At 36.4% G+C, this 14,413-nt stretch overlaps 3 protein-coding genes across 3 annotated transcripts; 2 read left to right on the top strand and 1 right to left on the bottom strand.

Annotated features, from left to right (window-relative positions):
- Positions 523-2,249, top strand: LOC18601746 (scarecrow-like protein 3). The gene has a single exon (XM_007032794.2). The coding sequence runs from the start codon at positions 859-861 to the stop codon at positions 2,113-2,115; it is 1,257 nt and encodes a 418-aa protein (XP_007032856.2). The 5' UTR covers positions 523-858; the 3' UTR covers positions 2,116-2,249.
- LOC18601745 (phosphatidylinositol N-acetylglucosaminyltransferase subunit P) lies at positions 2,904-5,873 on the bottom strand. Its single transcript, XM_018120349.1, has 4 exons — positions 5,494-5,873; positions 4,644-4,716; positions 3,596-3,714; positions 2,904-3,361 (listed from the first exon to the last, which is right to left on the bottom strand). Exons 1-4 carry the CDS (start codon positions 5,687-5,689, stop codon positions 3,234-3,236), a joined length of 516 nt encoding a protein of 171 aa, XP_017975838.1. The 5' UTR covers positions 5,690-5,873; the 3' UTR covers positions 2,904-3,233.
- On the top strand, positions 6,016-11,604 carry LOC18601744 (probable tRNA (guanine(26)-N(2))-dimethyltransferase 2). The gene is made up of 12 exons (XM_007032792.2): positions 6,016-6,401; positions 6,972-7,271; positions 7,370-7,457; positions 7,629-7,750; positions 8,088-8,227; positions 8,309-8,381; positions 8,687-8,775; positions 8,863-8,968; positions 9,752-9,964; positions 10,325-10,519; positions 10,700-10,777; positions 10,966-11,604. The coding sequence occupies exons 1-12, from the start codon at positions 6,306-6,308 to the stop codon at positions 11,209-11,211; spliced, it is 1,746 nt and encodes a 581-aa protein (XP_007032854.2). The 5' UTR covers positions 6,016-6,305; the 3' UTR covers positions 11,212-11,604.

Raw genomic sequence — 14,413 nt, 5'->3', positions numbered from 1 at the left:
TTTAATTTATTAGAATTTCTAACGTTGAGGTGGAGAGCACACCAAATGTTTACGGTGAATGGACTCCCATTGGCAAGGCTGTCTCCTTCACGTTCTGGTGGGAAGCCAGCTGATGGACAAAAGACACATTGTTATAAATTAGGGAGCGTGACTTGGGAACCTAAAATGGCTCAAAAAGTTTATACAAGAGAATATTTTTTAATTCAAAGTTCACAATTCTGCTCTCTTAATTAGCTAGAATTGACCAAGTAAGAATGAATTTGTCTTTGATTCTTTGTTTTCAAGTGCCAAAGCCATGGTGGTAATTGGTCATTTTCTGATGAAAACTTAATCAATGCATGGTGGGTGAAAGTTAGCTTAATTGTTCATTGCACTTTTGGAGTAACCCATTTGCATTAGGTTAATTTAAATTTGACAAATCAAGGGAGAAACTTAAAGCCAAAAGCTAAAAACAATTCCCCTTGCTCGCCACCTTGGTGGTTAGATTTAAAAATAAAGAGAAGCAGCTTTAATTAATTCTGATTTTGTAATTAATGGGCAATATGATGTTGGCATAACATGCAAGGAAATGGTTATAGTGATGAAGCTTTCACAATTCTAATTTCAATGAAGGGCGTGAGTCAACCCGTTTGAATCTAACTACACACATTTCATGAAAGTCAATTATGGAAAACCCTCCCTTTTTTAGACAAGCATTTCCTTTACTTTTATTCTTTGATATGGAACAATTAAGATAGTTCCAAGAGCTAGCTTCCTCTTCCATGCTCACCTGCTCCTTCTCACAGATGATTCCCCTGCAAGTCTCATAGCATCTTCTATAACTTCGGCAAAACTCAGAAAATTTAGTCCAACGCCTAGATGACTACTTCTTTGCCATCTCCGGGGCCCGAGGTGAGCTTGTCCCTTACATTGCCACCTTGCCCAACTCCACTTGAGGCCTTAAAGCCTGAAGAAAGAGGCATCCGCCTTATCCAACTCCTACTAACATGTGCCAAGCATGCATCCTCCGGTAACCTACACCGTGCCGACGAGTGTCTCCGGCAAATATCGCTGCTTGCCTCCGTGTCTGGTGACTCCATACAACGCCTTTCCGTACGGTTTGCCTCTGCCCTCGCTATCCGCCTTGTCAAGCGTTGGCCTGGCCTACATAAGGCCTTGAACTACACTCAATTGCCAAAACAAGAGTTTGATGATGCTAAGCCCTTCTGGGGGCGAGCCTTTCCCTACCTCGGGTTGTCGTATGCTATCATAACCCGTACATTGATCAAGGCAACGATGGGGGAGAGAGTGATCCATCTCGTGGATGTGGGCTCCGGCGACGTCAACTTGTGGGTTCCACTCCTAAGGAGCTTGTCGTGCATACCGGATGGGCCTCCCCATTTGAAGGTGAGTTGTATGAACGCTAACAAGGCTGTTGTAGACAAGTTAGGAGCAAGGCTTGTAAAAGAGGCAGAAGCACTAGACATGGCCTTCCAATTTAACCCCCTAAATGTAAGTCTAAAAGAGCTGACGTCGGATATGCTTAAGGTAAGATCAGGTGAAGCACTAGCTTTCATATCCATCTTAAACCTCCATGCCTTATTAGCAGAGGATGATAGAGTCGATGCACATTTCGGCGATAACAGGAATATAAACGGCATCAAAAATTCCAAGCAAATGTGTCACTTCTTAACGATGATGCGGTCATTGTCGCCCAATCTCTTACTTGTAGTGGAGCAAGAAGCGGATCACAACTTGAACCGGTTAGTTGATCGATTCGTGGAGGGATTGCATTACTACAGTGCCGTGTTCGACGCAATTGATGCAGCATTTGGGCCGACGTCAAGTGGGGAAAGGCATGCTCTGGAGGGAATGTTTGGGAAAGAAATCGAAAACATTGTGGCGTGTGAGGGTGTTGAGCGAGAAGAGAGGCATGAGAGGCACGGAAGATGGATGGCTAGGTTTGGGCAAGCAGGGTTCAAGCCAGTGCGAATTTGGTATGACTCCATGGAAGATGCTAACCAGATGGTGGAAGCATGCGGCAAAGATGGTTACAAGATTGTTCAGGGAAAGGCAGGTTTGATGATTTGTTGGCATGATAGACCATTGTATGCAGTATCTGCATGGACTTGTTAAAAGGGTATATTATATAGAATGCGGTGTTGGTCCAAAAGAACGGACAAGTTTCTTGTCTGCATGAATTTTGTGATTTACCAACTTTTATTTGCTAAATAGTTTAATCAAAGATGCCAAATATGTTGGATGTTGGATGTTGCCAAATAGCAGATGTTGCTAAATAATTGTAACCTTTCCAATGGGCTCTAATGGTGTGTCCATGGGATTACTTTGTACAAGATATTAACCTCTATCTTCATTGGCCACCACAAAAAGTTTTCTACTAATAACAATTAATATGTAATATATAATTTAATTAAATCTCAAAATTAACTCAGTCTCATAAGGGCTCAAAAAGTAACCAATATACTACTTTCTAACGATGCCGCTTCTCCTGAAAGACCTGTTTATGTTACATATTCCATAACCCCCCAACTCCTCTTTGATCCTTTCGTTTTTTTTGTTCTATTCTTCTCCGATCTAAACCATCGCAGTTCCACCATAGTTTACCATATAAAAACTACGTCATTTTGAGTTCTACATAATCAAAAGAAGAGGACTAAAATATAAAATATAAAAAACTTATGGAAAAGCCACATTCAGTGAACAATATAAGGAGAATCCTTAGTTAGCAATAACTAGCAGATTGTAAAATGGCATTTCTCTACCCAAAAAAAATTTGCATATACAATTTCCTAATTGGATCAGAAAGACAGCCTCCTTCCTTGATAATAGGTATAAAATCAACAAAGCATTTTCTTAATGTCTGGAAAAAGAAAATCCTATTGTAAGAAAACCATGCACAAAGCTTTTATGTAAGATGTAGTATATATTTCCCAACTATGCAAAAATTTACACAAGAATTCAATGTATGTGATTTCTAAAGCCTAAACTTACATAATAATTGCAATACAATGCTAGTGTTCACAATCCTTTGAGTATAGATACCTATGCCTATACAATCTGTGCATAATCCCATTCACAAAAGGACACAAACTGACTTCTTCTCAAACAATCAAAATGTATGCATTCCAATCTCTAAAACTGGCCAACTTATCGTGTTCCCAGAGAAACCATATGTGCATGCTTTTCTGAGCCCAATAATAGTAAGGCAGGACAGACACAACTAAGGAGGACAGTCATTTAGCATTATCAAACATGAAAACATTAATTTTGTTGATGCCAAGATCAGATATGGGCTCAATTGGCTGGTCATCATCCTCCATATTATGAGACAAAAAGCTTGAAGCTTCACTGCTAAATTCATCTACAAATAGGAAGAACACTCCAGTATTGTAAAAATTTCACTCACACAATGGCAATGCAAGCAAAGCAGAATCTAAAACAAGTCAAAATCTTTATCTTCACAACTAAGGATTAATCAACAAAACATTTTGACAAATGTAAATTGTGTTAGCTTTAACTGCGCAATGTTTATAACTACTTCTCATCCTAATGAAAATCCATGAACACCTCAATAGAAAAGCAAGTTATAACTTACCAAAGATTGTAGTTAACGAAGTTGATGGTGGGGTTGACATGAAGTTGAGGCCAATATACAATACGATAGCTAATACTATTATCACCATAGCATAAGTTGGAACTGCCAAAGCCCAATATCTGAAAGGTAAACATATATGGCTATCTATCACTCACAGCTTAATTTTCAAGTTACACTGATAGAAATCTTGGCAGAAAAAATTCACTACCTTTTTATGTCAATAGAGATTAGATAGTTAGAAGATTAGTGAACAGACCAACAAAGGAAGAATCTTTCCAAATTAGGTACTTTCAACTTAAGTTATAACAAAACTGGTAAAAATACTAATATATTTCAATTGCCCAAGTCATTCAAGAACTTCCCTTCATGCTCAGAGCTTCCAGCAGAGGTTATTAATTCAAACTAAACTCATTTTGACTCTTTGTAGATATAAACATACTAGATGGAACCAATCAGTGCTAATGAGCTTTTGGCTCAAAGGCACTGTCCATGCATTAGCAAGCCACGGGAGTTCAAGAGGTCCAGAGTTGCCCTAAGGACTTGCCCTATTCACAACAGGGTTTAGAGAATAGCAGGATTGGTGCAGAATTCTTAGCAGCCTACATAGACCTGTATTATCTTTCAATTTAATAGAGAGTAGCAGAGAGAATAATTCAGAGTTTACTTCAGCTTCTTTTAACTTGCAGCAAGGGTATGACTCCCTGCTTTCCACACCTGCCTTAATCTTTTCCCCCTTGTTTTCCAAAAAAAAAAAAAAAAAAACTGAGATAGCTTCCTTCTATCTACTACCCTTTTGTTTTCATTATCATAAATCCTAAGATCTACACGTCAATACATTCTCAGTAGAATTTTAGATCTGCAATAATCCCTTAAACACTAAGCCACCAAATGTGTAGAAAAGGTACTGCAGAACTAAGATCCTGCATCAAGAAGACCACTTTTTCTCATATCATTTCATCTATTTTCACTTAAAAAGAGAAATGTGACAACGAAGAAATTTTTTTTTAAAAAAAAACAACATTTAGTTAGCACAGGAAATGTTGCTGACCTGCTAGGATAATAGAAGATCCCGACAGAATGTAACCAAGGTTCTGGAATATATGCCCATACCAAGAAAATAGCTGCTCAAAAAAATTTACAAAAATTTGTGAATATTTTTAGATCTTCTAATAAATCCCTATTCCCTTGCTTCACTAAATATCAAGTTTTAAATAAGATTGTGCACTAAATTACACAAAGATCAATTTTGCTTACCAGGTTACAGGCAATGGACAAAGAACATAGGAACACCACAACACCAAAGCAAAGTGCATTTACATGCACAAAATTTCAACAATTTCTGTGATTTTTCAGGGCATACGACAATGTCCGAGCATACTCAAAATATCACAAAGAAAAACATCACTGAAGAACCATGACAGGATTAAACCAAACTCATAAATTACTATTCATATTTTAATGTTTCCTATAAACAATTCATGTAGAAGCCTGCTTGTAAGCAAGGTAGATTTCCTTCTACCCTAACTCATCTTCCACATATCACCAACTAAGGCTCTATTTCATTGTTACTTTGTTACTTAGTTTTACAATTTACTATCGCTTTTTAAAAAAATTAAAAGAAAAAGCAATAATAAGAGGAAAAATCATAATTCATACTGAACAAATGATTAAAAAATGACATCGGTTCTAACATAACTATTCTATATTAAAGCAAAGCTATAATTCATTTAGTTCTCGAAGCAAGTAACTTAAGCAATCCAGTATTTACTTTACATTTCCCAAAAGAAAAAACAAGTAAAGCCCCAACCAGAATGTATAATAATCATAGAACCTAACAAATGCAGCAACATGGAAATAAATGAAACGTAAGAAAGGGGACATGATGAGGAGATTAGGACCTGTAGCAACAACAGTTGTGATGGAACCAACAAACCCATAAACCTCAGAAGGTTTAGGACCGTGTTCCCCTGATACTCCAAAACCAGAGCTTGTTCTTTCATCAGGGTCAAGAAATGAGACAGATGCCGCTGCTTTTCTTCTCTTTGAAAAACTAAGGATTCTCCTCGGACTGTTCACTGAATGCGGCTCTTCCATATGTTTTTCTTCCTTTTTCTTTTTGAGTATGCAGAACCCAAAACGATGGTACACTGCGGTGGAGCCGCGTTGCTGGAGATCGGAGAAGACTGAGTAGAACCAAAAAAATAATAAAAAAGAGAGAAAGAGGAAGAAAAAGATGAGGGGTTTCCGAAAAATGTGACAACGTGCAGGAGGAAACCCCCAAATAGTCTTTTTGGGAAAAGATACATGGCTCACGTTAGCAGAGGACTATTTAGTAATTGTATCATACACTAAGCAGCTAGGGTTTAAGAAAAGCCTCAAAAACCACCAAATTAATTTCTTTTTTTAAAAAAAGAAAAATGTAAATAAAAATATAGGGTTTCCACTCTCCGTATTCCAAGCACACATTTATGAACAGGGCTCCTTATTTTTATGAAATTGCAGCTTTTACAAACTCTTAAGCATCAAAACAAGTTGCTAACACCAACAAAATAAAGCAAAAAAAAAAAATCTTTCTCCATTTCTGCTACCTCAAATTTTCACTTAAAACCCAAGGAAGAAAAGAAACTACAAAAAGAAAGGGAAAAACTAGAGGAGAAGGGGGAAAATAAACGAAACCCAGAATTTCTTATTGCATGAAAAAAGGGAAACAATGTCGATGGATCTCAATGATTACACGATCATCAAGGAAGGAGAAGCCGAGATTCTTATGCATGCTAAAAATGAAGTCTTTTACAACAAGACTCAGGTTCCTAATTTGCTTTTCTTTTTTTTAAATGTTTTGATTGAATTCATTGTTAGATTTTTATGGGTTTTTTAGTTTAAGTTGAGGGGTAGCTTTTGGTTTATTGTCAAGTTCTCTTCTTCTGATGAGTTGGGTGTTTTAAGAGAAACTAATTATGGGTTTTGTATGAAATGTCTGAACTTCTGCTTAATTGGTTGAACTGTTGGGCAGTGAAAATTTGATTGAATTTCTTGTTTTTGTGGTGAGAATTTTTTTTGGGGTTTTTAATTTTAGTTAATTGGAAGCTTTTGGTTTAATTAAAAAGTTGCATTTTTTGTTTATGATTTGTTGTTGGAAAGACTCTGCTGGGGGGTCTTCGAAGTTAAGCATTGATTGGCTGCTGAGAAAAGTTGGAAAGAAAACTAATTGGAAATTTTCTATGTATTGCTATCACTGAATTACCTATTATACTCTATATGTAGATGATTTGGACTCTGGAGTAGGACGTTGTTTCCTCTGCAGTATTATTGTAGTGTTAGTTGTTTTCATAGTTCTTATTCACTGAGGATCCTAATAGTTTACTATGATAATCAGGTTAACAACAGAGACATGTCCATTGCTGTCCTGAGGACATTTATATCAAAACGGAAGCAGGAACATGAGGCGTTTTTGTCTAAAAGAACCAAACCAGCACCAAAGGTGTCTGAGAATAATGGTTCTGTAGGCGATGTAGAAGAAAAACCTAATGAGTTGGATATGAAGATTGAAAAATCAAACGGAGAATGTGAAGGGCCTGAAGAGAAATCTCAAGAAGAAACATGTAGTACATCAGAAGAACCAATTAAGACAGAGGGAAAAGTTCGAGGGGAGCTCAAACCACCAAGAGTTCTAGAGGTTCTTCCACAATCCTCTATTTTTAAGATATAAATTATATGCTTTCCCCCCAGTGCTAGTCAAGTCATTTTCTGAGTTCTTTTTCTGGTGATTTTTAGGCACTATCAGCATCTGGGCTAAGGGCTCTGAGATATGCTCGGGAAGTAGAAGGGGTCGGTCAAGTTGTTGCCTTAGACAATGATAAAGGTATTTTATATGTATTTTGTTTGAAGGATCATTTTGGACAAGGGAGGACCTGTAGTTTCTGCCTTTCTGGTTCCTATATTTCGTGCTATATATGGCCGTAGGTAAACGCAGATTTTACCTATATGGTTGACTTGCTGCTTATATATACCAATCCTATGTGTCTACTTGCAGGGGCGGTTGAAGCTTGCCAAAGAAACATAAAGTTCAATGGTTCTGTAGCCTGTTCAAAAGTGGAGTCACATCTTGCTGATGCTCGTGTATACATGCTTACCCACCCAAAAGAATTTGACGTGGTATGCATCTGCTATTTTATACTTCAAATTATCAACTTTACATGTAAATCTTGTTATGCATGTTTGCTCAACTGGTGCAAAAGAAATTGATCGGATATGCATATGCTCGTTAAAGCTGTAAATCGAACGTTGTAGCAGATCTCCATCTTCTGTGGTATAGTTCTTATTATGCATTCATTTTATGTCAAAACCACTGTATACATTGTAAAAGAAAAGTTTCTTAATCAAAGGGAAATTTGTAATTGGTTTCATAATTAATGGGTAAGTTTTATTGTTTCTGGGGTAATATTCAAGGGGGAGCTGTGCTAATACTCTTTATGCCTAATCTGTGTTTCAGGTTGATCTTGATCCTTATGGTTCACCTTCTGTGTTCCTGGACTCTGCAGTTCAATCTGTTGTTGATGGGGGCATGCTGATGTGCACTGCAACTGATATGGCAGTTTTGTGTGGGGGTAATGGGGAGGTTTGCTATTCCAAGTAAGATTGTACTACCTTTACCCTCATTTGAATTATGGTTTTGAATATTTGGCAGTATCTTATAACTGCTTGTGGAAGCAGATACGGATCATACCCATTGAGAGGGAAATATTGCCACGAAATGGCTTTGAGGATCCTCCTAGCCTGCATTGAGGTAGTTTCTTGTCCTTCAGAAAGCATGTTCTTTTAGCATTGGGAACACACTATACAGCTTAAAAATGTTGCGTTGGTGTGAAAGGATTGTGGCATCTAGGGCTCCTTTATTCTTTCACTAGCAAAACTTCTAATTGGTAAAGGATTTTAGAAAGATAACTGGAACCATATCTTGTAACCACATTGTCTTAGAACTGCATTTTGTTACACAATGTACTTTTCTGCAGAAAGCTTTCTTTTAGAATTGAATTCCAATGACAAACTTCTTATGTGCCATAATTGGTATTTATTCCTTCCTGAATACAGAGTCATGCGAACCGCTACAAACGTTATATTGTCCCAGTGCTATCTGTTCAGATGGACTTTTATGTCCGTGTTTTTGTTCGCATATACTCGTAGGTGGCCTATTTGTTTTAATTTAGTTTATTAAAGTAAATGTCACTCTCACATAATGACGGCGGAGAGCAATTAATTCAATGCAGATCAGCAAGTGCGATGAAGAATACTCCCCTGAAGCTCTCATATGTCTATCAGTGCACTGGTTGTGATTCTTTTCATCTACAGCCTATTGGGAGGACTGTTTCTAAGGTGTGCTTTCCGATTTATCATGACATTGGTGCTTCTTATTTGTTATTAACATGCACATAACTTACACCATTTGTGCTTCTACATAGTTGAGTCATAATTTAGGTGCACATCTGAACTCCTTAAAAGAACATTCAATGTCTGAGCATTCAATTGCTCAGTGTTGCTATTGGCGAAATTTTCATGCCACCAGTACAGGAGTTTGGATAATTTTAAAACTTTTATTCTGATACATGACGGTAGACTGCTCATAATTTTGCATGTGCCTGTGTTTCTTGCTATTTTTTCAATGTTTTTAACTATGTATATGATATTATGTTTACTGGTGGTCTTCTGATGTAGTTGTATCAGATTTTCTTTATAAATTCTTTCTTATGCTTATTTATCCTTAGTTGGCCTCTGGATGCTTGTTTCCAATATTTTCTTGTGGATGTTGCCTTGACAAATGACACAACTTTTTGCATGATAATGGTGGAATGGTGAAGGAAACTTATTCTGAAGAAAGATATTTGGTGTGTTATCCATCTTAATTTATAGAAGCCCATTTATTACTTTCATTTGTGGAGAGTATGATTTCAATGTTAGACATAATTAAAAGGAATGTATTGCAGTTATTATATGGCATGGAGTATAATGGTATAATTGTGTTTTAATGATGGATCCAACGGTTTATTATGTATTGTTTATCATTGACATCTGTGTGCTTTTTACATCAGAGACATTCTTGATGTAGCTTAATTTTAAATTGCACAATATTTTGATCTACGTGCACCTTTTGAATTTCAGAATACCAGTGTGAGGTATCTCCCAGGCTTTGCGCCTGTTGTCCCTCAAGGGTGTAGTGATTGTGGAAAGAAATTTAATATGGGTGGACCTATATGGTCTGCTCCCATCCATGATCAAGAGTGGGTAACTTCCATAGTAGCAGATGTAAAATCAATGAAGGACCGTTATCCTGCCTATGATCGCATCTCTGCTGTATTGACTACAATTTCAGAGGTATGCATTGTTTTTCTTTAAATACTTTCATTTGGGTGTTCTTTTCTCCACCCTTAAAACATAGTTGTTCAGGTTTTAGTTCAATAACCATTTAAGCCATCCCATTTTCCATGCTGATACTAAAGTATAAAATAAAGGCTCAATATGATTGCATTTTGACACAAATATTTCAATATGTGATAGTGTAAGGGTCTTTCAGAGCAACGTGCCATTAGAGATAAGATGGGTATCTAAATTGTTTGTAACTGGCAGATGTTGAAATTTCATGCAATATATATGACTAATCCTATTAAAAGAACAGAGTTCTGCTCTTTTTTTAAATTTTTAATGTTCTTTACCCAATTTGGAATTTCTTTGCAGGAATTGCCTGATGTTCCTCTCTTTTTGAGTCTGCACAACCTCTGTGCTACACTAAAATGCACTTCCCCATCTGCGGTTATTTTCCGCTCTGCTGTGATCAATGCAGGATATCGTATTTCTGGGACTCATGTGAATCCATTGGGACTAAAATCAGATGCTCCCATGGATGTCATTTGGGACATAATGCGTTGCTGGGTAAGGGTTGCTTTCTGTTGTTCCTCAATTTCCTCTGTGTTTACACACACAATGAATATGGGTGAAACAATTAAACTTAATTAAATTATTGGACTTTCAAACTCCTCAACACCCGCATACACTAATTTGGTCAAGACAAGTGTGCTGAAATGGTTTCATAAGTTTCTGTTTTCTCTATAGGTTAAAAATCATCCGGTGAAAGCTCAACCGGCTGATCAGCCAGGAAGTGTAATACTTGCCAAAGAACCAGTTCTTCAAGTATGTTTTACATGCTGCTTTCTTTAGATGCATACTGATTCCCTAGCATCCCCGATACTCTCTGTCCTTGTGTCATGTTCTACATGTGAATAGATGCATTCTCCAACATAAACATGCACATAAACAAGTTGAGATTGAAGGTGGGAAAAGCTCCTTTTAACACCCCTGCCCCCACTTTTCTTGGGCAGGCAAATTTTGCTCGAGCTGTTGCATCCCTGAGCAAGGCACAAGCTAAGAAGGTTGCTCGTTTCCTTCCAAATCCTGAGAGGCACTGGGGGCCAAAGCTTAGGGCAGGTCGCCAAATCACCAGCAAGCACATATCACTTTTGGGTGAAGAGGCAGTAAATGGATGTCTCAACCATCAAGAAAGTGAGCACGAAGCCAAACGTCAAAAGACTGAAAAGACTGAGGATGCTAATGCATCCGAATCATAGATTAGGTAGTCAAGCCAAGCTGCCATAAAACTTATCTACTGCCTCAGTGCCTACAATTTGTCATGGCTTTTGAGAGAGGTTGGAAGTGGAGCCTGTGCGACCATAATCAATTTTGCAAAGTGTCTCTTTGAAACCTATTTGAATTGTGAAGCAATTTATTGCAGTTTTGTGGTCTTAGAAATCTGATATAAGGTGTTATTTATTTGATATTAATGTAATCTGTTTGTTTCTGTGGAAATTTGGATCCTTAGCGACTTGTGTAGACATGATCTGGCTAAAGTATTGATTTGCTGCATGATACTAATTTTAAGGTAATTACAATAGTTTTGAGATTTTATTTCATTTGTAAAGCGGAAAAAGAAATAAAGGAAAATGCTACCTTTCCTGGCTCTAGTGCAGTGCTGTTGTAGATGAACTTGCCGCATCAGTAAAATTATATAGAAGATATTGCACCCTCTATCAACTTGTTGTAATATAGTGGTAAGTATTCCCACTTATTATGTGGGTGACCCAGGTTTGAACCCCCTGCAACGGTGAATTATGTTTTAGGAGTCATGCAATTCTTTTTTTTTTTTTTTTTTTGGCACGAATGAAAGATAAGTTTGTTAGATTTACAATTGTTGGTCAGCTAGTTAGACTAGAATCACAAAAAATAAGGATAATTACAAATGAAGGATAATTTTGTTAGATTTACGATTGTTGCCCAATTAGGTAGACTAGAATCACAAAAAATGAAGAATTATTTTGTTAGATTACTAATATTTACGACTGTTGGCCAGCTAGGTAGACTAAAATCACAAAAAAACAATTGATTAAACTTTTCATACAGATTCCAAGGAATAGTCACTTGGGAACTTAGCTGCATGTTGCTGTAGCTAGAAAATTAGTCATCTGACTACCCTACCTACGAACATAAAAGCATCACCACTTCATTAAACTCAGAAAAAAGAGCCCTTGCGCAGAAGCTGCAAGTGTGGAAGAAGTGACCGCTTCCTACGAATCATGTGTAGAGAACCAATCTCGATTAATTAATACCAACTTGCCAAGTTTAGCGACATTGTTTGTAGTTGTAGAGGGTTCTTTTGGTAAAAAAAGAGGACGTGTTGCAATGAGTAAAGTGGAATGCATTAGAGACGGCAGAGATGAAGGCTGTAGCAAGTGTAAGTGCTTTGGTAGCAAGTGATGAGGAATAAGAAAAGGTGGAAAAAAGCAACAGATTATGGTGGATGGAAAGGGTTGAGTAGGATGAATGTTTGGACGAGTATTGAGAGAGCTTTCAATATAATCTCTATTGGGTTTATAAATTTCTTATTTTCTCTCAACCTCTAAGGCTCTCATATTTATACTAAACAGGAGCAGTTTCTTAAGAATAGTTGGGAGAATGTGTTTGTCAGGGAAGAGCAATTAAAGAACGATTTATGGAATATTAAAAGAATGATCATGTAGTTGGATAATAAGCATAAGTTTTGGATAATGGAGTAGTGACACTTGATAATGCATCGTGTGTATTCTTAAAGAAGAAAGAAAGAAAAAAAGTAAAGCACATGTATTTAATAGGAAATTCTCTTAACTATCCATATATTTGAGCCACCAAGCCAAGCTCTCTAGAACATCCTAAATGTGAAGATAACTCATGAAACCTGCCACTCGTTTTGAGTTACTTTCATTTCTCCGTATAAATAGCTATTACATGCTTGTTCTTAAGTGTCTTCTACGCTTGGAATGCCCTTAGGCACTTTCGCGCTTGGAAGGACCTCGGGTGCTTCTGCGCTTGGAAGGACCTCAGGTGCTTTTGCATTGAAACACCCCTGATGTAATTTTTTATGCATCATAGTACTTCAAAAATAATAGTTAGTCAAAATTGAGTATCTACATTTCGTCCGTACATAAAAATTCTTATAAGGAGTTTTATGCATAAAATAAAGAGATACACATAGTAATAAGAAAGACAACGCTTGTGTGTGTATTTGTTTTTAAAGAATAGCTTACAAATTTATACATTTATTATTATTATTATTATTATTATTATTATTATTATTATTATTATTATTATTATTATTATTATCGTTATGCATTACGCAATTGGAACATCCTTGGGCTCTTCCAAGTTGGAACGCCCTTGGGCACTTTCGCACTTGAAATGTTGGGTGTTTCCACATTTAGAATATCCTTAGATTGGATTTTTTTTTAAGCATGATAATAAGAATAAAAAGATTTGTTTAGAAAATTTAAAGTGTTGGACTCATACTAGGAAAATAATTCTTGAAAGTCTACTTGGAACGCCTATGGGCGCTTCTACACTTGGAATGACCTTAGGTGTTTCCACAATTAGAACACCTTTGGGCGCTTCTACATTTGAAATGACCCTAAGTGTTTTCACGCTTGGAACACTCCTAAAACATTTAACATAGTTATTTTCTTAGCCTCTTGCATAAAAATTTCATGCATAATTGCAATATTGGATTAATATCAAACCTTGTGTGCCAATGAATTTATTGATTTATATATATATATATATATATATATATATATATATTTAAAATCCTCTAGACAATAAAGAATTCATAGCCTTTTAAAGAATCTATTCCATTTGTTATTCTTTTCCATAAAACGAATAAAATACTTGCCATGAGCTCAACCGAAGTGAAGCAGGGCTAATTGAAAACTACCATATCCATCAGATAAGCTCACTTTGACCGGACAATCACAAACTACCAAATAAGGCATCAAAAACAATCATTGTGCATTGAATGTTAAAGACATTCTTATGCTTTGACTATATGGAATAAAACCTTTTACCTAAGCACCTTTAGAAAAAGAGTATTAGATGCATTAGTAATTTAGTAACCTAGTAGGTTACAATTTCTTTGCTTAAAATTATTAGTAATAAAGTTATGAAAGCCACCGCCTATCAAGTACCCAATCCTTGAAAAATTACTACACAATTTCGAAGGCAAGAAACGTCATGCAGAACTTTCGAAAGAATGAGAATAAGCAACTTTTAGAAAATACTGTTTACTCATTAATTTACAATATTTCGCCTTTTAATAAGAGTAGATATCCCTTTTTCTATGTGTTGGAAGAATGAGAGAATTTTTACTTGCAATAAGTTTCTTTGTTTCCAAGTACTTTTTATTCAACATGATTGGTCTACATTGACACATTTTTTTTCGATTCTTTCTCTTGTATGGGATAGAGATTT

This window comes from Theobroma cacao, chromosome 4 (assembly GCF_000208745.1).
Source record: "Theobroma cacao cultivar B97-61/B2 chromosome 4, Criollo_cocoa_genome_V2, whole genome shotgun sequence".
Lineage (NCBI taxonomy): Eukaryota > Viridiplantae > Streptophyta > Magnoliopsida > Malvales > Malvaceae > Theobroma > Theobroma cacao.
This window is presented reverse-complemented; position numbering and strand designations above follow the sequence as displayed.

Bases quoted from the DNA above. Each gene is read 5' to 3' on its own strand.
- LOC18601746 (XM_007032794.2), top strand. From the start codon at position 859: ATGACTACTTCTTTGCCATCTCCGGGGCCCGAGGTGAGCTTGTCCCTT.
- LOC18601745 (XM_018120349.1), bottom strand. From the start codon at position 5,689: ATGGAAGAGCCGCATTCAGTGAACAGTCCGAGGAGAATCCTTAGTTTT. The intron at 3,715-4,643 runs GTCAGCAACATT...TTTACCTTTCAG, and splicing joins ATCTTCTATTATCCTAGCAG to ATATTGGGCTTTGGCAGTTC. The intron at 3,362-3,595 runs GTAAGTTATAAC...TCCTATTTGTAG, and splicing joins TTCGTTAACTACAATCTTTG to ATGAATTTAGCAGTGAAGCT.
- LOC18601744 (XM_007032792.2), top strand. From the start codon at position 6,306: ATGTCGATGGATCTCAATGATTACACGATCATCAAGGAAGGAGAAGCC. The intron at 7,272-7,369 runs GTTCTTCCACAA...GGTGATTTTTAG, and splicing joins AACCACCAAGAGTTCTAGAG to GCACTATCAGCATCTGGGCT. The intron at 8,228-8,308 runs GTAAGATTGTAC...TTGTGGAAGCAG, and splicing joins GGGGAGGTTTGCTATTCCAA to ATACGGATCATACCCATTGA.